General features: G+C 51.7%; 1 protein-coding gene across 7 annotated transcripts; it reads right to left on the bottom strand.

Moving 5' to 3' along the window:
* Positions 1-599: 599 nt before the first annotated feature.
* On the bottom strand, positions 600-19,914 carry FPGS (folylpolyglutamate synthase). 7 transcript variants are annotated; one of them, XM_037796865.1, is made up of 15 exons: positions 9,201-9,396; positions 8,039-8,167; positions 7,878-7,931; positions 7,728-7,792; positions 6,188-6,283; positions 5,959-5,964; positions 5,764-5,825; positions 5,567-5,658; positions 5,172-5,249; positions 4,784-4,931; positions 4,583-4,672; positions 3,620-3,770; positions 3,386-3,461; positions 2,443-2,509; positions 600-1,514 (listed from the first exon to the last, which is right to left on the bottom strand). In XM_037796865.1, exons 1-15 carry the CDS (start codon positions 9,333-9,335, stop codon positions 1,120-1,122), a joined length of 1,644 nt encoding a protein of 547 aa, XP_037652793.1. In that variant the 5' UTR covers positions 9,336-9,396; the 3' UTR covers positions 600-1,119. The 7 variants fall into 7 exon arrangements, with proteins under 7 accessions (XP_037652793.1, XP_037652790.1, XP_037652791.1 ...); XM_037796862.1 differs by having other exon boundaries at positions 5,959-6,036; XM_037796863.1 differs by having other exon boundaries at positions 5,556-5,658; positions 6,188-6,302; positions 9,201-9,394.
* Positions 19,915-22,960: the final 3,046 nt, after the last annotated feature.

Raw genomic sequence — 22,960 nt, forward strand, 5'->3', positions numbered from 1 at the left:
TGGTGGCATCTGAAGTAGGGGGGTAGGTGTGAAGTTCCAGGAAGTCAGGGGCACAGAACGGGGCTGCCTTGTCCTCAACACCCACAGTGCCGGCCTGGCGGTAGGAATATCACCCTAGATCCAAATAGTAGCAGGAAGCCAGGCCATGGCAGGTTTAAACTAAACCCAGACCACCTCTGCCATTTACCACCTCTGGGACCGGCCTCCAAGAAACCAAACATCAGGAGCTCTTATCCACATTCTGGCTCTGGGATTCTGAACACAGGCTCTCGACAGCTCTGGGTTCAAATTCTAGACCTGTCACTTATTGGCCATGGGCAGGTCTCTCATTGTAAAACAGGAATGATAATTCCTTGCTCACAAGGTCTTTGCAACAAGATCCACAAAGCAGTGCCTGGTCTGTTAAGAGGTATTCAGCTGATGTTTGTGCAGTCTTCTCACAGACAGGCCAAATGAGACTGAGAGAGAGAGAGAGGGACTTGTCCTAGGCCACACGGCCTGGGCTCCTACACTATCCGGTTCTGGTACCAGCTGCAGTTCCCATCTCCTTTTTGCCTGCTAAGGGAGCAAGTCAAGAAACTTAGTCAAAAGTTCCTCCATTTGTTTTTAAAAAAATAATGCTTTAATTTACTCTAGCCAGCCTCTATCCCCAGGGTGCCCAGACAGGAGCCCTCTGTTTTCCCAGAAGGCACTGAGAGGAGGAAATCTACCACTCAGCACCCGGCAGGACCCTGGCCTGTCAGCTCACGCAAAAGGCTGGGCCTGAGCCAGGAGGGAGTCAGGGTGGGAGGGGAGAACTGCTGGGCCTCCAGGCATACCCCAACAGTGGGAGAGCTGGGAAGTCCCCCGACTGTCTCAGCAGGGGAAGGGGGACATTGGAGACAGAGGTCAAGGCACAGAGGGGTGCACCGAGGCCAAGGGCACCTCAGGCTTAGAGACAGAGGGACACCCCCTCCCAGCCTTCCACTCCCAACCCATTTTACTGCCCAGCACCCAGGTCCATGGGCCAATCTAGACGGCATCAGGAAAGCAGACATCAAAAGGCACCTGGTGTAGGAGTTCATGGAGCCAATGCAGGGCAGGTGTAGGGAGGCCCCACCGTCAACCCCGCCACCACGGCTACTGGCACAGGGAGGGCTCCAGCAGCCTCAAGACACCACCCACCAGATGCAGGCTACCAGTGACCAGCACGTGGACAGCAGCAGCCTCTCGGAGGGCACTGGCCCCGCTGCTGGCCACAGGGTGGGCAAAGAAGTCCTCTGGGGGACTGGGGGGCTGAAAGACAGGGTCCCGGCCTTGGGTGATCCACTGCAAGGCATGGGAGATGCAGCTGAAGACAAGGGAGCTGGCGCTGTGAGTGTGGGGTGGGTGGGGCTCAGGACCATCAGGCTCCAGGCTGGGGGGCCCCCAGAGGGCGGGGCAGGCCTGCTCCTCAGTCAGGTGGCTCCAGTGCTGCTGGTGTGTGAGACAGCGGAGCAGCACTTGGTCCAGCGTCACCGTGAAGTTCTGTTGGTCTGCAGGGCACGGAAGTAAATACATCAGCATGGGGGTGAAAGTGGGGGACAGGGACAGGAAACAGGGGCAGGTGCATTGGCAGCACCTGCTCCATTGCCAGGCCCTTTACATGCATCACCTCAACACACACACACACACACACAGACACACACACACACACAGACACACACACACACACACACACACATACCAGTCCTCATGGTGGAAACTGAGGCTCAGAAAGGTTCAGTGTTTGCCCCGAGTCCCAGAGCTGGTGAAGAGGCAGAGCCAGGCAGTTTATCTTCAAAGCTGGGGTTTTTGCCCACTGAGCACCACTTCTCTACCATGGCCTCATTACTTTCATCTGTAAAGTGGACAGCCAGCTGGGGTCCATCCCAGCTAAGCATAAGTATCTCCAGGGAAGTTGATTAAAAATGCAGATTCCTGGACTCTCCCCAGAACATCTAATGTGGGGCCTGGGGATCTGTGTTTTTTTATAACGTTAGTTCAAACTTTTTTGGTCATGACCCACAGAAAAAAAACGATTTTACATCACAACCCAGTACTCGCATATGGATATATAGGCCTAGAACAAAGTCTTCATGAAATAGTATTACCCTTCATGAAATACACACTGATATTTTCTAGTCTTATTTTATTTCATTTTTAAAATAATGCTGGTTGAGAACCACTAAATCAAGAACCATTAGTTTTAACCTGCATTTTGAAAAATGTTTTCTCTCCATCATAGTTTAGTTTTGCAGCTACAAGGTACAAAATGCAAAATGTACCAGAGTATGTATACAACAGTAATAGAAAATCTACCCCTGACCCCATCTAGCAGACCTCCAGTTCCCCTCTCAGAAGCCCTCACTGTCACCAACAGAGCAGTCCACCTCAGTGCCCTCACCCCTGCCCTCGCCCAGGGACCATGCCTGTCACTCTCACCTGCATTGCCCATGGATGACACCTCTGTCAGGTTGGGGCAGAAGACAGCATAGTCAAACTGGCAGGGCTAGAAGGCCAAGGGGTTAGACTTGGTAAAGAGCCCTGAGAGGTTACTGCCCACCCTAACCACCACTCAGTCCCCATCAGCTCACATATGTGCCATCTCTGGAGATGTCTCCCAGCCCCGAGCCATGCCTGAACTGAAGTGATGCACAAACCCAGCCACAGCACTTCCATTCCTCAGTGGCCCTTCCATCTGCCTCCACATACCCTGCCTGGCCATGTACAGATGGGGGAACTGAGGCCTGGGTTGGAGGAGTGGGGGTAGGGCACTTGCTTTAGATCACCCAGCAATAGTGAGGAGGCCTCAAATCCAGGCCGGGGAAAAGGTTTCATCTGCACTGACAGGAGACGTTCTAGATTAGAACAGCCTCAGCTTCCCCATCTGTGAAAGGGGAGTGATGGACCAGATGACCCCTAGGAACTACTTCAGCCCTGATGGCCTAGGGATGCCTCAGTTTCCCCAAGCAAGAAAGGACCTTTGCATGTTTTATAGCCCTCTGACGACTGAGACCACACTTGAGAAACAGGTACCCTTAGCAATCCTGAATTAAGGAGAAGCAAACTGAGGCTCAGGGAGAGGACAGCTCTGCCCAGGGTCATATGCTGGCAGTTAAAGGGGCAAGACAAGCTGAGTCCAGAGCCTGTACCTTTACCACTCCCTGGTACTCCCTTTAACCTGGGCTTGAGTCTGACCACGGAGAATTAGGGTAATGGCCTACAACTAGACTTGCCCGTGAGCCCGGTGCTTCTACATTCAGTCCTCAATGCAGTGGGGGTTGAGACGGTGGGAGAAACCGAGGCTAAGGGATGTAGGCACTCACCGGGGGTCACACAGCTAGAGCACCAGAGCCTGCCGCCCACCCCTCAGTTGTCCCCTCACCTGCAAGAGCTTCAGCAAGGCCTCCGGGTCCCGGTCCCCAGTGGCGTTAAAGAGCAGGACACGCATCTCCCGTCCGCTGCAGGTGGAGCAGGAAGGGGACATGGTCAGAGAGCGGCACCTCCAGCCCCTGAACCCCGCCCCCCCGCCCCTTCCCCCAGAACCGCCCCCCACCGGCCCCGCCCCGACGCCCCCCACCGCGCGCCCGGCCCCGCCCCGCCCCTGCCCGGCGCTCACTGGCTGGGTCTCTCGCGGCCCCTCAGCGCCTGGCGGAACCAGCGCACGCAGGCCTGCACGCTGCTGGCCGTGTGCGCCCCGTCCAGGTACCAGGTGAGAGGCCCGTGACGCAGCACCTGAGTCCGGCCCAGCCACTCGGTGTCCCGAAGCCCTGGGGGGGGGGGGGGAAGCAAGGCAGCCCTTCAGATGCCGCGGCGAGGAAGCCTTCCGAGGGCCTCTCTCGCACCCGCGTCCCCAACTGGCACACATCAAGGGAGCGCGCGCTTCCTGCCCGCAGCACTCTGGCTTCTGAGAGCTCTGAGGACCTGGTAATAGCAAGATCCTCCTACTGGGCGGCAGATGGCGTGTTCAGCTCTTCAGCTGCCTGATCTGTTGGAATCTTCCAGGCAACTCTGAGAGGGAGGGGCTGTCATGTATTATTCCCATTTCATGGCCGGAAGGCCTTTAGCTCAGAGAGCTGAGAGATGATCTGAGATCTGCTTGGCCCCAGGACCTTCTAATAACCCATGACACAGGGCCTGGCACACAGTAGGCATACTGGAAACCATCCACTGAAGGTATTTAACAGTCACGAGTGCCTATTATATACTGAAAGCTTTAGGAGAAGCAATAAGCAGATGACAATGCCACCCTCTTCGATGATGATGATGATGATGATGTTGATAAAAGCAGCTACCACTGGCCAAACACTATCCTGTATCTGCCAGCCTCTGGGCTCAAGCTCCTCAGCAGTGTCACCTCACCACAACCCTTGCAATCATTATCCCATTTGGCAGATGAGAAAACTGAGGTTCAGAGAGAATTCATGAACTCAGGGTCACGGAGACTTCCTGACTTCAGAGCCCTTTCTCTTAGACATCAGCTTAGATTGTCCCCACTTCTCAAACAGGAAACCAAAAGAAACATGTGAAGGGGCACAAAAATGCCTGGTGTTCCTGGTTGGGCAGGAGAGGCCCAACTCACCCTGCCGCATGTGGGATGTGGGCTGGAACACGGGTGCCTGGGGCAGCTGCCACAGGAGGTTCGGCCTGGAAGCCTTCAGCTCTCCGAGGCCTGTGGGGACGGGGGAGGGAAGGAGGAGGGTTGTTTGAGATTGGGTGTGCTCCAGCTTCCTGAGGCAGACGTCACATGCCCCTGCCTGCTGCCCACTCACGTGCCACTTACCCTGGTAGTCCTGATGCTGCAGCCAGCAGCGGGCCAGCTGTAAGGCCAAGGCCGCATTGGACCGTTGGTGCTCTCCCGCCAGGCCCAGGGTCAGTGGCGGCCCCTCTTCCTCCAGGGCTTCCAGTGGTGGGCACAGGTAAAGAGGACACTGCAGAGGGGATGGGCAGCAGCTGGTCAGGGGAGCTGCCACTGCCACCTTGGCCTCCTCCCAGATCTGTGTGTAGCCCTACCCACCAACCAGTACCCACCAAGCTCCACTGCCAGAAACGAGAAGCGTTCCAACTGGACAAGCAGCTGGCCCAGCTCCCTCACCACACGGATGAGTAAACTGAAGCCAGAGAGCATAAAGTGCCTCCTCAGTCAGGGTACCCCATTAAGTCGGACTCACTGAGACTTGCTGAGCACGGTCCCTCAACACTGCCAGGGGGCCTTCAGGCTGGAGCACGGTAAAGGCAGGGACGCCGTGCTGCGGGGAGCCAGGGAGAGTGAGATGGGGATGGCCCAGGGTCTGCCACCCTCCCAACTCTGGCCCCCACATCCTTGGGTCTGGACTGCCCACTAGCTGTCCCCCACATGGGTTACCCCTGATCCCTCATGTTTGGGGGCTCTGCTTGCTCCAGTCACACAGTGGAGCCAGGACAAGAAACCAGACCCAACTGATGCCCAGGGCCTCGCCCTGAGAAATGGCCCTACCCCAGGCATGCTTCCCTGAGCTTTCAGGGCCTGGGACAGGCCTTCCACATACCTCCCCTCCCCTCAACCTGCCCGTCACCTTAAAGATACCCCCTTTCTGCCATGCAATCTTCTCCATTGTGTCCCCCAGAAGGCTGGTGTGGTCAATGCCAAGAGAGGTGACTCCACACACCACAGGCTTCCTGTGGAAGACAAGAGGGCCGTGATGCCCCCACCCTGAGCCGCCAGGGAGCAGGTGAGACCTGGGCTTCTGGTCTCCGCCCCTCATGCCAAACAGCTGCCCTCACCTGATGATGTTGGTGCAGTCGTAAGCCCCGCCGATGCCCACTTCCACCACCGCCAGGTCCACCTGCAGAGGCCAGAGAGCATGGCAGGGGGCACAGAGGTCCCTGGATGCCACATGGGAGCAGGGAGCTGCCCCGCCTGCCGAGATCCCCTTCCCCAAGGCCTCAGACACAGGGTGCTGGGGAGCGGGCACCCACCTTCTCCTGGAGGAAGACATGGAAGGCCATGAGCGTGAGGAAGCGGAAGTAGGGGGGCATGGAGACACAGCTGCCGTCCTGTGGCACAGGAACACGTCAGGGCCCCGGAGCCCCTGCAGCCCCTGCTCAGGGGAGGTAAGGTCCTGGGAGGTGCAGGGCCCTCTGGGTCTATCCACCCACTCCAGGGCTCTCTACCCCACCCAGCTACCAGCCCTCCTGCATGGGGCACCTTGGTCTCCTCCAGGCGGTGGTAGAGGCACCAGAAGTGCTTGGTGAAGAGCTCGGGGCTGATGGGCTGCCCATTGATGCGGATCCGCTCGCGCACCTGCACCAGGTGGGGAGAACTGCCGGGAGGTCAGGGGTCATCAGGACTCCCTTCCAACCCCCACCCTCACAGGCCTTCCTCCATCCTGCAGTCAGACTTGTCTTTTGGTGACATCTGACCATGTCACTCCTGTGTTGAAAATCCTTCTGTGGTTCCCCACTGTCGAGAGCCCCATGGCCTCCAGGCCCCACTGGGGCTGATGCTACTGGCCTCTGTGCCTCAACTCTTTGGGCCCCTCAGCTAGCTCCGTGTACCCCCACCCCTCTGGACTATTTTTAGTTCCTCCAGCCCCCCCCCCAACCCTCCCCACCAAGCCTGTGCACCTGCCTTCCTCCTTTTCTTCACCTGCCTCACTCCTGCTCACTCACTCCACAGGCCTCAGCTAAGGTGGCCCTTCCTCCAGAAAGCTTCCGGGGACCCCTCAGGCTGGTCAGGCAGGTTCTCTGGGCTCCAACACCCACCCACACCCCCACACCCCACCCCCGTGGCTTTCCCATCACACACTGACAATCGCTGTTAAATCTGCCCCCATAATGGCTGTCTTTCAGCCCTCCAAGTTGGGCCGTGTCTGCCTTGTTCAAGCTGCAACCTTAGGCCAGCCTGCCAGGCCATGTGGGCCCAAGGCAAAGGTAAGGGTTTTCACCCAGAAAGTTATTTTAGAAGAGAAACTGTTGACTTATATCTGAATCCTCACAGACCTTTCGTATTATAGGTCCCTGTCTCTGTTTATTTTGAACAAAGAACTGTTTGGGGAAAACTAGTTGGCCTGAAATGACCTCAGTCAGCTAATTTCATATGCATACTGAGGTCCCCCAAAGGAACTGATAAAATAAAAGGAGGCAAACTCTTAAGTGCCCCAACCCCAAGGAACACATCGTGACAGCGACTGGCCTAGGAGAGGCACGGGTGACGCAGGGAGCATGGGCCCATGTTCAACCTGTGAACCCTCCGTCTGGCTGCCTGAGCTGCCACCAAAAGAAGGTGTTGCCTCAAGGGGCTGCAGCTGAGGCTGGCAGAGCAGAAGGCTTCTGCTACTCACCTCTGGGACCTCTGCCACAGACGCCTTATGCTATCCTTACTGTTAAAGCCCCTACAAGCCAGGTTTTCTGCTCCTTACTGCAAAGACATCCTAACTGATAAACATTAATTTCTATGTGATTTTAAAAATGTATATGGAATTCAAGTTAATAAAAAGACATCTGACTTATTCCAGCTGTGTATTTTCGTTATATATCCAAGTTTCCACCCCCTTCCCCAATTTTTTCTCGTTATCAAAAGTAAGGACTACTACATACTTGGACCAATATGGTAAGGGCAGACTGAATAAACAATCAGCAGAGACATACACAGCCAAGCTCCTGGGGGTGTCTGGCCCTGAGGTGCTGGAAGATTCCACAGCCCTCTGGAGGGCTAGGAATTGCTACATCCCTCCACACCTCAATACCTAAAGAATCCTGTCTTCAAGCCATAGCTTCGGAGGATCCGTTCAGTGAAGGCACACGTGGAGCCCTAAAATAAGAAAAGGTATTACCTGGGAAGACCCTACCCACCACCCTACTAAGTGGATACTTTACCCCTGGGTCCTGGCCCTCACCTTTCCCTTGGTCCCTGTGACATGGATGATGTTCAGCCGGTCTAAGTCCTCCACCTGGGACAGACAGACAAAGGTCTGTCCCTTGGCTGAAGTGAGCCAAGGGATTGACAGAAGGGGGCGGGGGGGTGTCCACAGGTCCCGCTTATGCCAGCCCTACTTACCTGCAGCCCGCTCCGCTCCAGGTATAGCACCATGGCTTCCAGCTGTGCCTGGGGGTCACCCCGCTGATGTTTCACCTGCTCCAGGTAGCCGGCATTGGTTTGCAAGGTGTTCAGCGTGCGCACGGCATCCTGGCAACCACAGTCCCCAGGTAGCACGTTAATGCTAGGGGCAGAGGCACCCAGAACACAGTGGCCAGGCCAGCCCTGTTACCCCAGCAGAGAAGTTAGGCAACAGAAAAAAAAGTGGCATCTTTCCAGTTCTGGCAGAAACGGGAGCCTGGGGCAGCTCAGCCCCACCCAGGGAGTGCCACGAAGAACAAGTGGCATAACTGACTAATGGGGTAGCCTTGCTTCCTGTTCAGGCTTCCCAGCTTCCACCCCCCGGGCCCTTTCCCCTCATCCCCTCCAATGGGGTCCACCACTGGGGTGGGGGCCAGAACCGCAGAAGGCTGGGGTCTTAAGAGTTCTGGAATTCCTGGAGGTGACCACACCCAGTCCTGAGGACCGTGAGAACCTGACCCAGAGAAGCGCTGCCTGAAGCAACCAGATGGGGAAGAGACCCAGAGAGAAAAGGGGTATGTCCGAGGCCACCCAGCCAGGAAGACAGGCAGGTACAAATCTCAGTAGGTACGAGCACCCAGTAGCACTCGGGTGGGGCTGAGGGTGCTGTTTATTTCTCCTCATTTCTCAGGCTCTGGTTCAAGCTACTTGCCCCGGACCCAGTACCCTACAAAAACTGTTTTCCTGATTCTTGGGCACTCACTGCCCAACTCCTGCTTTCCCACAATTCCAGGCCCTTGGATCCCCAATGCTCTGAATCCTGGAGAGTCACTCCCGGATCCTTCAAGCCTGAACTCCGCCCCCCACCCCCATCTCCGCCCCAGGGTTCAGACTCTGGGGTCACCGGAACTCCAGCACTCCAGCGAGCCCCTAGACCACCTGATCATCAGCTCACCAGCTAGGAATTCCCAGAACCGGCGGCTGGGCCCAACTTCCTGGTTCCCCTGTCCAAACCCTGACTCCGGTATGCCCTCGCCCCGCACCCCCAGCCCCCAGTCCCCAGCCCCAGGCTACCGGTCCACTATCAGGGCGCAGCAGGCGGGGCTGGGATGCTGGGTGGCTCAGGCTTGGCTCACGTGTCGCACAACAGCCCGCCGGATACCTGATATTCCATGCCGGGCTCCTGCGTGGCCGGCCGCACGCTCAGTCCCCGCTGCGCCCCGACCCCGGTTGCCCGGTGTGCAGAAACCGCCGCCAGGAGCCGAGCCGCGTGCACTTGGCACACTGCCCGAGCCATAGCCCCGGCGTAGGCCGCCGCGCGCAAGGCCGGGGCTGGGGGCGCCGCGCTTGGCTCCGCCCGCCGCAGTCCGGACTTGCCTCCGCCTCCACCAATCAGCATTGCCCAGGTGCCGTCTCGCCCCAGTAAGAATCCAGCGCCTTCCGCACGCCGCCATCCTTTTGAGGGGCAGGCCTCAGGGCGAGTGGCGGGACTGCGTCCATGCTTATGAGGGGCACGCTCCCAAGAGTAACTTCTCGGTTAGTGGGGCTCGCAGCTCCATTCGTCACCCGTCCACCTCCCCCAAAACAGCCTGTTCCAGTCGGCAGCCCCCCAGCCTCTGCTCCGGGCCGGAACCATGTTGACAGTGCTGGCGGACACCTTGGAGATCATCGACTTCCGGCTCCCAGGAGATGACGCCGCTCAACACCGAGCCCGCAGGCAGCGGGGTTCGACCTCCTTCCTCATGAATCTGACAACCCGATTGCGGGGAGATAGACTCCAAACCAAGCACCTATACTACTGGGGCCCTTAATCTGGGAAGGCTTCCTGGAGGAAGTGACATTCCTGTGTAGGTCTGCAGAACGGGGAGAGTTAGCGAGATGGCGAGGTGAGAGAAGAGGTTTCCAGGCAAAGGGAGGGAACCGGGTGTGCAAAGCAAGAGATCAAAGAGGGAACCAGGCTGCTCCAGAGGCCCGATCCAGCTAAACCCTGTAGCCTCATAAGGAATTTGGATTAAATTTGGCAGACAATAAAATGGTTTTAAGGAGGGATAGTGTGCTCAGATTTGGGCTTTGGTATATCCCTCTGTGTGGAGAATGGATCCAGAGGTGCCATCTGGGAGTGGGGCAATAATCTGCCCAGTGGGTAAAGGGTGTGGGTCTGGAGTTTTCAGAACTTTTCCCCATCTATTACCTTCTTGGACCTGACTGCTACTCCAAACAGTGTGGTGATTCCCTTTTTATAGATGAAGAAACGGGCCCAGAAAGGCGTGGGGAGACTGCAACTAGACCCCCAGGCAAGGTCCCACAAAAAAAGACAATCCTTCAAAAGAGTTATGGGATTTCAGTATGTCACTACTTCTTTCCTTCAGACACTGGGAATAAATATTTATCAGAAATTGTTTGATTTTGAAATAAGCAAGTGACACGTTGGGAAGATCCCTTCGTTGGCTGGACTTCTGCTTCTCACATCACTACTGGGGACACACCCACCCCGGCCCATACAGCCCACCAGGGAGATGCAGCTGGTCCTTCCTCTTTTGGTTTCCTTTTTTTGAAATTTTCTCTATACATATACATGTATATAATTTAATAAATGCATAAAAGTGATCATAAAGAAGCTTTAAATGTTTTTCTTGTACTTACTCTCCCCCACCCCTATCACCTGCCGTGGTACCCTTTGACAGCCAATTATGTATCCTATATTTTCCTATGTTCATGAAATCATAGACACACCTAGATGTCTACAAGGCCTTGTCAATGTAGATGACAATATTTCCTTCATCTTAACTTTCTCACTCAACAGAAACTGTATAGGGATCCTTCCAAGACATTTACTTAGCAAACACTTAAGCACTTCTGGGCCAGACTCTGTTCTAAACACTTTATACATAGTACATTATTGCATCCTCCCAACAACCCTATGAAGCAGGTACTAGTATTATCATCTTCCTCATTTCATGGATGAGGCAACTGAGGCACAAAGGAGTGAAGACACTTGCCCAAGTCAACAAAATCAGGATTTGAACACAGGCAGTCTGGCCTCTGAGCCCTTAGTTCCTAGCCTCTGTGCCTGCCTCCCCAGACACGCTTATTCAGTGTCCTCGGGCTGCTGCACACCCTTCCAGGGAGTGGCGGTCCACAATGTATTCCACACTCCCCTGCTGAGAGGCATTCAGTCTGCCTTCAGTGTTTTCCCCAGAAGTCACGCCTCTGTGCTTTTATTTCTGTGGGTTAAGTGGGTCGCCTGGAGTGGGAGGGCTGTATCTCACAGGTGTTCCATTCCTTCCCCCGACACCGACACCGTAACCTTTACATCCTACCCACTTTGTGCGAGGAGTGCACCCCTTTCCCAGTATGTCCTCCAAGCTACTGGCTGTTCAGTGCCATCTCACGGTTGCTGAGCATTTCCTGACCGCAATGCACGTGAGCAACTTGCCACATGCTTATTTCAGTGAACTGCCTCACTCATCCTTGGCCCATTTTTCCAATGTTTCTTCATCCCTTCTTGCCAGTTACAAAAGTGTTTTGTGTATCATAGTTACTTTGCCTCGATTCTGTCCTCGGTATAACAAGTATTTTTTCTAGATCTACTATTGGTGGCCTCAGCTGATTCATCTGTAAGAGGGACAATTGGAGCTCAAGGCCATGCCTCTAAGAATTAGATCCCAGGGAGAGAGTCCCTCCTTGGGTGTAAAGTGGAAAACCCCATTCACATCTGTCCCTGAATCTTAACTGATTTCCCTGAGCAAGGAGTCCTTGTAATTTCTTCCTTCTGACTTCAGGGGTGGATTTACAGTCCTAACAAACTGGTTTGTTGAGCTGGAGCCCTCAGCTCCAGCTTGGAAACAGAGATAGATTTATAGACATTGGAGAACAAGGTACACAGAAAATCCCAGGAATCCTACCCAATCATAGTGGGTAGGAAATGTAGAAGTGGTGGCTGAGGCCTTGGCAGAGTGGCTGGGGCCTTGGGCAGGTCACATGTCCCGAGCCTCCATTTCCCCACCTGCTTGCCGAAAAAAGGGTTAAACACCATGGTCTCCAAAGACAATTTTCATAGTCAGTGACCCTGGAAAGTTTGTCTTCTTGTGTTCTCTGGGGAGAGGAAGGGAGGGCTAGAATAGATTCCCCTTTTTTCCTTATTAGAACTTTTTATTACTTTTTATTTTGTTTTTTAATTCTGATAATTCTCAGACAGATATTACATCATATCATTCAAATATTTAAAGGTACAAAAAGGTGTATGGTGAAAAGTCTCCCTCCCACCCCAGTTCTCAGCACCCTAATTCCTCTCCCCCAATGAAATCAGTGTTATCGGTTTCTTAGGATTTTTCCAGAGTTATTTTATGCGTTCATGAACAAATACAAATATATAATTATTTCCCTGTTCTAATCACAAATAGCAGACTAGACACAATAACAACTCTGTGTGGTGTTTTCTGCATAACTTTATACCCTAGAGCTCATTCCGGACTGTTTCAGTACGTAGGAACCACCCTATTGACAAATTGTTTTTACAAAGTTGCGTCATACTCCACAGCATGGAAATACCATTATGAATTTGACCAGTCAGTCTTCTACTGATGAATATTTAAGTTGTTTCCAGAATTTTGCATTACAAGCAATGCTTCAGTGGGTAACATTTTACCCTTGTTATTTCTTCCCTATGGGGTGGATCTGATGGATAAATTCCAAGAAGTGGAATGAAAAGAAGTGAGTCAAAGGTGATTTCTATTGAAAATTTTCATATACATTGCCACATTGTCCTCCAAAGGGTCAGTACCAATTCCAACCCCCAGCAGTGTACAAGCCAGCCTGTTTCCTCTCATCTTCCTCCCTGATAAAAACACAGTCCTATATAGTCAGGCCCACCTGATCCCGCATCAAACAGAGAAACAAGTTCCTTTGCTTTGGTGAGAAGGTGAGTTTATTGAAGATGCATCAACAAGGAACTGGAGAAAAGAAAAATCTTTCCACAACCAGTTTTAAGTGAGAAAGGTGACTTTAGTTTTATAGTCCAAATAGACAAAGGAATGGCAAAGGTCCAGAAGAAAGCAGAAAAAAAAAAAAAAAAAACTATGTAAAAGTCACAGGATTTATTAAAATGGAGTAATGGTCACCTGCCTCATTTTGTTTGGTCATCATGGACTGTGATCCTGTAACCCCTTCTCTCTTTGTTGACCATTCAGGCCTTTGATCTTGTCCTTCCAAGGGAGGATGGTACTGATATGGCCCATAGGGGTTTCCCCTGCGTTGGGTGGTATCCTTATTCCCTACAAGCAGAGCTGGGAAAAGATCTCATTAATGTAACCAGGAACAGAGTGTAAGCTTTCCAGATTAGGTAACAGCACACCAGGCTAGTAAGGGCTTTCAGGTTTAAAGTGAATCAAAGCTGCATGAGTGATTTGATTTTAATAAGCATCTCTAACTACCAAAGATGATACTCAGCATTTTCCAGCTAAAGGACCATATTGAGCATTTTCCCAGCTATTCAGCTATCACTGACTGCCTTAGTTTCCTAGGGGTGGCATAGCAAAGCACCACGAACCTGGTGGCTTAAAACAACAGAAATGTATTGTCCCGCAGTTCTGGAGACCATAAGTTTGAGTCAAGGTATCAGCTGGCAACCCCTGACATTCCTTGGCTTGTGACATGACTCGATCTCGGCTTGCGTCACATGGCTGTTTTCCTTCTCTCTCTCCTACTACCTGCGTCCAAAATTTTCTCTCCTTTTAAGGACACCAGTCAGATTGGATTAGGGCCCACCCCTAATCCAGTTTGGCGTCATGCTAACCACTAGCATCTTCAAAGATCCTATTTCCGAATCAGATCACATTCACAAGACTGGAGTCACAAGACTGGACTCGAACATATATGTTTGGGTTGCAATTCAGTCTATAACACCAACACAGACTGTTCTCAAACTTTGATCCTTGCCAATCTGATGGGTGGAAAAACAGATTTTCAGGGTAGTTATAATTTACATTTATTTTATTGTGAGGGTAGCTGAGCACTCTCTTACATTTAAAAGCCATTTGCGTTTCCTTTACCGGTAGGGCACATCCTCTGTATCACTACTTTTTATTTGAAGAGCCACAGATGTTCGTAGAAGAAAATAGAGAAAAGTGTAAAGAAGAAAATCAAAGGCACCTTCGTTGCACCACCTGGAGAGAACCACTGTTGGCCTCCTGGTGCCCCAGTGAAAACATTCTTGCTATTGTTTCAGAAAGAACAATAGAAACAAAGCCAAAGAGAAAAGAAAAGAAAAAGGATGGTAAAAACCCCAGGGTGGGGTACCCAGGTGGATGAGTGAGGAGGCACTAGGAGGCAGAAAGTAGCACAGGGATTCTGCTTTAACCTCCCCATTCCCAGAGGAAAACGATATCGTCCATCCATCCTTCCATCCATCTATCCATCCATTCGGTGAGAAATTACCTACATGCCAGACCCTTGGCTAAGTGCCAGGAACACTGTGGGAAAGAGATGATGAGCTCTTGCCCATGGAATTTCCAGGCCCACGGGTGAGAGGGCAGTTAAAGAGGAGCTCACAAAGGAATCTCAGTATTTGTAAACCCCGGACAGAGCCACCCTTACTGCTGTGGAGGCAGGAGGCGAGGCCCAGAGAAAGACAGAAATAGCCTGGGGTCACACAGCGAGTCTGCAGAGGCACAATGCTTGGCCCCAGGGGATGCTTTCTAAACTCAGATCTTCCCAAGTTGCTGCTCCTTTCCTGCCCTTACCCCCAGCCCCCGTCATGCCCTCAGGATTGGTAAAGCCCACAAGCCCATCATGGCTGGCCCTGCCCACCCCTCACTTCACTCACTATCGCAGGGCTTGGTCCCTGCCAGCCGGCGAGGACTTCAAGGCCTTGGCCTCTCACACCTCCAAATTTTTGCTCACATTTGCTTCTGCCTGAAACACCCTTCCCATGTGCTTTTCTTCTTCGTTTTTTTGTGTGGGTTATTTTTAGCTAACAGTTATCAAGCACTTACACCTGTGCTTGGCATGTACAATCCCTTTTTATTCTTACAAGAGTCGTGTGAATTGGAGATTATCCCCAATTTACAGGTGGAGAAATAGAGGCTCAGAGAGGCTAAGCAACTCACCCAGGGCAACACAGCTGGTATGATGGGGCAGAGCCAAGATTCAAATCCAGCTTGGCTGACTCCAAAGCTTGCTGTTACTCACCCTTTAACACCACCTGTCTGGTCACCCCGACTCAGCCTGCTGTGTGACCCCAGGCAAATCACTTCCCCTCTCTGACCCTCTGCCTCCTTCTTGGTAGGGCAAGAGTTGAAATGAGCTTGATCCTTTTGGGATTATCTAGGAGTTTCTTGATGAGAACAGGAATCTCCAGAGACTCCCACACCTCAGAAAGCCTGGAGTGGGGGGTCCAGCTGACCCCTCCCTACCCCCAGAATCTTGTGGAGACTGGGGGAGGTTTAAGCTTTAAACTCAGTGACAGGTTAGTGCAGAAGCCTAGTGTTTAGCATGGGGTGCATTTCTGATGGCCTCTCCTAATCCTCACCAGGACTCTGCCAAGGAAGGTGTTAATGGATTTAGTTTCCTGGGAGGGCAATTGGATCTTAAATCAGCCTCCCTTTGACTCTGTAATTACTCTTCTACTCATTACCCTGAGGAAACAATGGGTTCTGCCTCAGATACCTGTGTGCTGTGTTTATTGCCCTCCATCTCCCGTGGTGGCGGTGGCGGGTGAAGCTCTCCTTCCTGAAACCCTTTCTTCTCTGTGCTTTGTGAGGGACACCTCATGCTCCAGGTTCTCCTCCTTCCTTGCCAGGTGGGTCTGCTCCCCACTGAGCCAGAGTCTCTCCAAGGTGGCTTCCTGCGTGCCAGGGTTCTGTGATATCTGCCCACCAAGTATCCATCTTCAGGCTAGCCCTCTTTGCTGAGCTACAGCCATGAGCATCCAATGACCTGACATTTCCCTGGGATGGCCACAGGTATCATAAACTGCTTGCATCTACAAGAGGTGTTCTCATGAGTCTCTCACTCCAAAATCTGCTCCTTCCCAGGCCTTCCCACCATCCTTCCATCTGCTCAAATCCAAAAGCTAGGCCTTATCCTCGATTCCCTTCTCCCTCACACCCAAACTCCATGTGACTACAAGGCCCGTACACTCTACCCCACAGCCTTCCCAGAATCTACTCCCTTTTCTCCTTCCTCTTCCGTGGCCACCGCTTGGTCTGGGCCACCACTGTTGGTCCACCCTGCAGTGTCCTTGCTGCTCCTCCCCTTGACCATGATGACCATTCTCCACCATTTTAAAGCAAATCAGGTCTTGTCTCTCTTCTGCTTAAAATGCTCCAGTGGACCCTGTGCCAGTTTGCATGTATTGTGTCCCCTAAAATGCCACATTCTTTGATGCAATCTTGTGGGGGTAGACATATTAGTGTTGATTAGGTTAGAATTCTTTGATTGAGTGTTTCCATGGTGATGTAACTCAAGCAACTGCGAGTGAAAAGTTTGATTGGATAATTTCCATGGAGATATGGACCCTGCCCATTCAGGATGGCTCTTAATTAAATCACTGGAGTCCTATATAAGAAGCTCAGACAGAAGGAGGTAGCTGCTGCAGCCTAGAGAGGAACGTCCTGGGAGAAAGCCATTTTGAAACCAGAACTCCGAAGCAGACACTAGCCACGTGCCTTCCCAGCTAACAGAGGTTTTCCGGACACCATCAGCTATCCCCTGGTTGAAGGTACCTGACTGTTGATGCCTTACTTTGTGGAGAATTTATGGCCTTAAGACTGTAACTGTGTAACCAAATAAACACCTTTATAAAAGCCAATCCATTTCTGGTATTTTGCATAATGGCAGCATTAGCAAACTGGAACAACCCCCATTGCACTTAGGATGAAATTCATACTCTTAACCAGATGGACCTGCTGGCCTTCTGGCTGATCCTCAGACACACCAGGCTCATTCATGCCCACCTTGGCTAAAGTCCACATTGAAGGAGCTCTTGGTTTGCTCCAGAAGCATCACATGCACAACAGCCCTAGGGGTGCTGTGATGATCCTCACTACACATATGGAGAAACTGAGGCACAGAGTGGTTACACAGCCAACCCAAGGCCACCGAGGGTGGATCGTGACAGAGCCTAGGGCTTTGCACTGGCTGTTCCCTCTGCATGGAACACTCTTCCATCAAAGCTCACATGACCAGCTCCTGGTCACATTCTTGCTGCATTCTTTTCACCCAGACACCTTCTCATACCTTTTGAATTTTGAACCATGTGATTGCATTAGCATTTCAAAATAAATACTTTTTTTTAAAAAGAGTGATATGAATCATGTTATAAAAAGACTTTGTTAAAGCAACAAATCCATTGATAAGACAGTACGGACAGTGTAATCCCATTTTTGTTTAAGTAATTATAATTCAGAAAACAGCCTGGAAGTTATTCCCTAAATGGTAACTCTGATCAGCACTGGGTAGTGAGACCAGAAGTGCACTTTACCTTCCTTTTGCTTATTAGTATTTTACATTTTTTTTCTCCTGTGAACATGCATAATTGGGGAAAAAAAATTAACCAATTCCTATCACACTGGAGGTTTGTCACCTCAGAGCCCTTTTTGACCAACACTCCTGTTCAGCAGTTGGGGACGCTGAGACCCAGCAAGAAGTCAGCGGGGCCACAACTGACCTGGAAGTGAGCCTGGCCCCCCAGGCTCTTGGTGTTCCTGGGGTCCCCACTCGAGGCAAGAGGGGCCCTTGGAGGGCGTCGGGCCTGTGGCGAGGGGTCTCGGGGTGGGCCAGGCCACTGGAAACCTCTTGTGAGTCGTGCCTCCTCCTGAGGGGCCTGAATGCTCTCTGGGCTGGCTGAGGCCTTCCCTGCTCAAACCTGAGTGCAGCTGTCTTAGAGGTCACCGAACCTCCTCAGTGCCAGGTGCTGTAGTGAGCCCTGGGAAGGAGGAGCCCACATTTTATAGTGAGGTCACCAGCCAGCAGGTGGCAGAGCAAGGACTCAAACCCAGCTCCCTTTGATTTCATGTGTGTGTGTGACAGAGACAAGAAAGTGACGATAGCAATGTTGGTAGAATTTTGCTGAAGACATTGCAAGCCCACTCTGATCAAGCTTGGGAACCCTGGCTAATGTTTTCCATTTGAAACATGGGTTTTCTTAAATAATAGTTAACATGAGTTCTTGTTAGATGTCAGCACAGTGCCTAAAGCTTTGCTTTTTTCATCTTCCCAGCTGCCCTGCTCTGACCCCCATTTGTCAGGGGGAGCCTCAGAGGCAGGGACTGGGCTCCAACTCAGGTCTGTCTGTCGTTGGGGTACCCTGTACTGGGTGAGGATGAGGGGTGCTGGGTCTGTGCTCTGTGCAGTCTGTACCCCTTTGTTTCAGGTCATTTACAGGAATCTGTAACACCAGGCCTGGGGCCACAGACTCTGCCCACAGGCCCCTGCTGGACCCTGCCCCTACCGGCCTGTGCCCTGTGCAGTGACTGAGGTCACCTGGTCCAGGAGCTCTGGCGTGAGCCAGCTCTTACTTAACAGAGAGTCCGGGCTGCCAGGCAGGAGCCCTGTGAAATGCCAACACCCCTCAGGCCTTGGTGGGGGAGCAGAGCCTGGCTTTGAAACTGACCCACCATGTGACCCTGGGCAAATGTCTGGGGTCCTGGTCTCTAAAGAGAGGGACCCTAGATGACTTGGAAGAAGCCTCACTGCTCCCAGACCCTGGCAATGTGGGCCTGCCCTTCCTCTGCTTCAGGGCAGAAGCTTGTGCCCATCTGGAGGGTTTGGGGGGATGGGGCAGGGGGAGGCACGGCCGAGCCTGGGGGGAGCTGTAGCCCTGGAGTTCGTGGCCAGGGCTTCAGAGTGCAATCCTGGGAGGAAGGGACGCTCTGTCTCCTCATCCCTGTTCTACAGAGGCAAAAACAACTGAGTCCCAGTGAGGCTAAGCGGCTGTCTACTATCAGGATGTCAGGATGTAAACCCAGGTGGCCTCTCTTGGTGGCCCTGCAGTGCAGCCCGGGGTCGGAGCTCCAGGGTCTGGCTCTGCAGCTTCCTAGCTGGCCAGTTCAGACCCCTCTCCTCACCTCGCTGGGCCCCATTTCCTCATCATTAAAATGGGGGTGTCATTTATCCCCACTCAGAGGGCTGTGGTGAGGCTGGGTGAGAGAAAGAGCCTCATAAGTGAGCTTAGTTCAGGAAATCCCAAAAGGTCCAATTCCTTACCCCTAATCAACCTCAGCTTCCTGATCTGTAAAATGCAGGTAACAGTGGTCCTTGCCACTGGGGCCTGGGGCCCAGAAGGTAGTAGGCACCCCATCAATGCGACCATTATTGATATTATTTTAAATGGGGCTAACAACCCCTCCTCATGGAGGAGCCCTGAGAGTTAAATTAAATGAAATTTGCCTCTGCACGTCCCACACTTGCTATTGAGATTCAAGATGCACCTCAAGAGACACCTCCTCAAGAGTTTCCCCGAACCACGGTGGGGTGGGAGCTTCTGGGGTGGGGCTGTGAGGCCAGCGGAATCCCCTTAAGCCACCCCAAGCCTCATGGATGACAAAGCATTTTCCTCGGGGCTAAAGGTGCGGGGTTATCATTGCGGGTGCCCTTCGGATCTCCCAGGGGTTGTTTCGATGCATAAAAGAGGAAAGGAACAGGAGGCGTAGAGGGCACCTGCTGAAGGTCACTCATTCTCCTACCTGGAAGGTGGCAGATTTAGCCCAGGGAGGCTGCCCGGGTGGGCCCTGCTGCTCCGTGGTTGCTCCCCACTGAAACTTCTCAGCCACTGGCCAGGTGGTGGTCAAGGTCTTGACACTTTTCATCCCACAGCGTCCTGCTCCCCTCCTGGGTGGGACTTGTTGTCTCACAGGTGCGGGCACCTCTAGTGAGCCAGCTCTGCCCAGGCTTTGTTCAGCTGGCACTGCAGGCAGAGGATAGGCCAGGGGGCAGGGCGGGGTCGGGGAGGGGGTTCCCAGGGGTAGATGTTCTGGCCTCCCTGGTCTGCAGAGAGGAAGGTCTTACCTGATAGGTTCTTACACTCATCCTGGGATGTGTCCAGGATCTTTTTTGACCTCCCTGGCAGGTTTCGGGAGGGCAGGACTGGTCATAATCTCTCCAAGTTAAATAACAACGGAGCAGAGGTTAGAGGTGGGCAGGCAGGCCAGGGGTGCGGGGTGGAGAAGGGGAAGGTATTTGGAAGACTTCCAGACCTTGGAGCTAGGCTTTCTGCTGAGATGGGGCTGGCTTTATCGGGCCTCTCTTCCAGCCTCCTTATCACAGCCCACTTTCCCTTAGTCTTCCAGTTAGGTATCTTGCCTTGCCAGAGCCCCCTGCCCCCAGGGGGTTGGGGGTGTGGAGCAGAACACATGGGACACCCTTGACCTAAGTAGTCAGAGCCCACTGGGGGAGAGCCCTCATTTCACCAAACTGTCCAGACAAAAAGCAGCCAGGGTACAGCACCCAGTCACCAGCCTCCGTGGCAACATTGAGACGGACATCCAAACCGGGTGGTAAAGGCCTTTCCTGCTTCAACAGTTATCTTTGATCATTCGTCCATTTATTCGTTAGCTGACTCACTCACTCAATGGCATTTTGAGAGTCTTTCATGTGGGACATGATAAAAGCCCAAACAAGACCCTGCCTCCAGGAGCTTTCGTTCCAGGCCACATACTTCCCTTCACAGATGAGGGTGATGCCCACATCAGACCAGGGTTTGAGGCTTAAGAGGGACAAAAATCCATCCACGCCTGCCCTCTAGTCCCGCATTCCTCCCTGGTGTAGACTTTGGGAGGATGGGTGTGTGTCTGTGTGTGCACGTGCACGTGTGTGAGCTCAGAGCCAGCATGCATGTTTGTGAGCTCAGAGCCAGAAGCTCCAGGACTGAGAGCCTGCTTTGGTTGTTTTAAAATATTGTTTAGTTGCATGAGGAAAAATATTAAGGAAATATGAGAAAATACAGAGAAGCATAAAAGACATAACCATGGGTGATATCTTAGTGTGATTCTTTCAGTATTTCTTACAAAAATGATCTGAACAGTATATACTTTGTAACCCACTCTTTCCACCCATTGTATCAAAATGTCTGTCCAGTGCACATTTCTACATCCTTTTTCACAGCCGCTTACCATGTCACTGCAGGGCCAAGCTCTATCCAACCAACAGCATCAGCGTCACCTGTCGGCTTGTTAGAAGTGCCCCACCTGGACCTGGTGAGCCACAGGTTCATATGTGCATTAAAGCAAAGGAAGTGTTGCTCTGACTTATTTAAGCTGATGGAGGTTTATGCTTTACACAGGGTCGCCCTGAACATCTGTGGCTGTACCTGGGCGAGATAGCAGAGAAGATCAGGGCCTGCCATGAGAGGTCACAGCCCCAGTGTGGTCACTGTACATCGACCGGCCAGCTGGCCTTGGGCACCCATTTCCTCTTCTGTATAATGGGTAGTAATCAATGTGCTCCCTCTCTTGGTCATTGCAAGGATGTCGTATCTTTTGTCTTAGAAAATAAAAGGTTAGTTTGACCCCCACATTCTCCTTTACAACGAAATTGCCTCTACTTCTTGTCTTCAGTCCTTTCTTCCCATTGTTTCTCTCTCTCAATAGTTGTATTGAGATCAAATTCACACCATAAAATTCACCCAGTTAAAATATACAATTCAATGGTTTTTAATATACTCAGAATTGTGCAGCTGTCACCACAATCTAATTTCAGAACATTTTCATTCCCCACAAAAGAAACCCCATTACCCATTGGCCATTGCTCCCCATTCTCTCACATGCTTATAGCCCAAAGCAAACACACTGCTTTTTTTGTTTTTTGTTTTTGTTTTTACAGCTGCATAAAGGTATTTAATTGTATGTATGCATTAACCATCAGAAGAAGGGGTGGAACTAATTCTTTCCTTTAATAAAAATATTGTTTGTAAATGCCTCATTTAAAGAAGTGGGTAGGGGAAATGTTTAGAATAAAGTCCAAGTAATAAAATTTATTCAATTCCTTGGGAAAGTTAAAAAGCCAACGCAACAGTGTTCCATTCAGGTAAAAAATATTATTCAAAAGCAATTCAAATACCAAAACAAGGGTTTCAAGTAGAATATTTTCTTAACATGGTAGTTGTCTTTGTAACATGTGCACACACCCTTGCACACGCAATGATCTGGTTGGGGAAAAAAGCCTAACTTTCCATTCTCTCTTGATCCTCCTACCACTGTCTGTAACCCCCACCCCTCCACCCAAATGGCTCTAGTCAGGTCTCCAGTGTCCTCAACAGGGCTAAAGCCAAGGTAAAATTAGTCTCTTTTGGACCCATAAGCAGCACTCCATCACTCCTTCTTTGCCAGTTTGGTTGTATTATGTCCCCACAAAAGCCATGTTCTTTAATGCAATCTTGTGGGGGCAGACATGGTAGTGTTGATTAGGTTGAAATCTTTTGAGTGTGGGTGAAATATTTGATTAAATTATTTCCATGGAGGTATGGACCCCACCCATTTAGGGTGGGTCTTGATTTAATCACTGGAGTCCCATAAAAGAGCTCACAAACAGAGGGAGCTCAGAGCAGCTAGAGGGACATTTTGGAGAGAAGCTAAGAGCTGACACTGATGCTGACACTTGGGGATGCTTGGAGACATCTAGAGATGCTAGCCTAGAGTTTGCTCCAGTGAAGATAATAGAGGACCCTGATGCTTAGATGCACAGAAGTTGAAGAAGTTAAGAGAGACACAGAAACATTCTGGAGAAAGCCATTTAGAAATGCAACATGGGAGCAAAGGAACAGCAGACGCCAGCCACGTGACTTCCCAGATGACAGAGGTGTTCCAGACGCCATTGGCCATTCTTCAGTAAAGGTATCTTCTTGTTGATGCCTTAGTTTGGACGCTTTTATGGCCTTAGGACTGTAAATTTGTAACCAAATAAACCCCCTTTATAAAAGCCAATCCA

Source organism: Choloepus didactylus, chromosome 10 (assembly GCF_015220235.1).
Source record: "Choloepus didactylus isolate mChoDid1 chromosome 10, mChoDid1.pri, whole genome shotgun sequence".
NCBI classification, from domain to species: domain Eukaryota; kingdom Metazoa; phylum Chordata; class Mammalia; order Pilosa; family Megalonychidae; genus Choloepus; species Choloepus didactylus.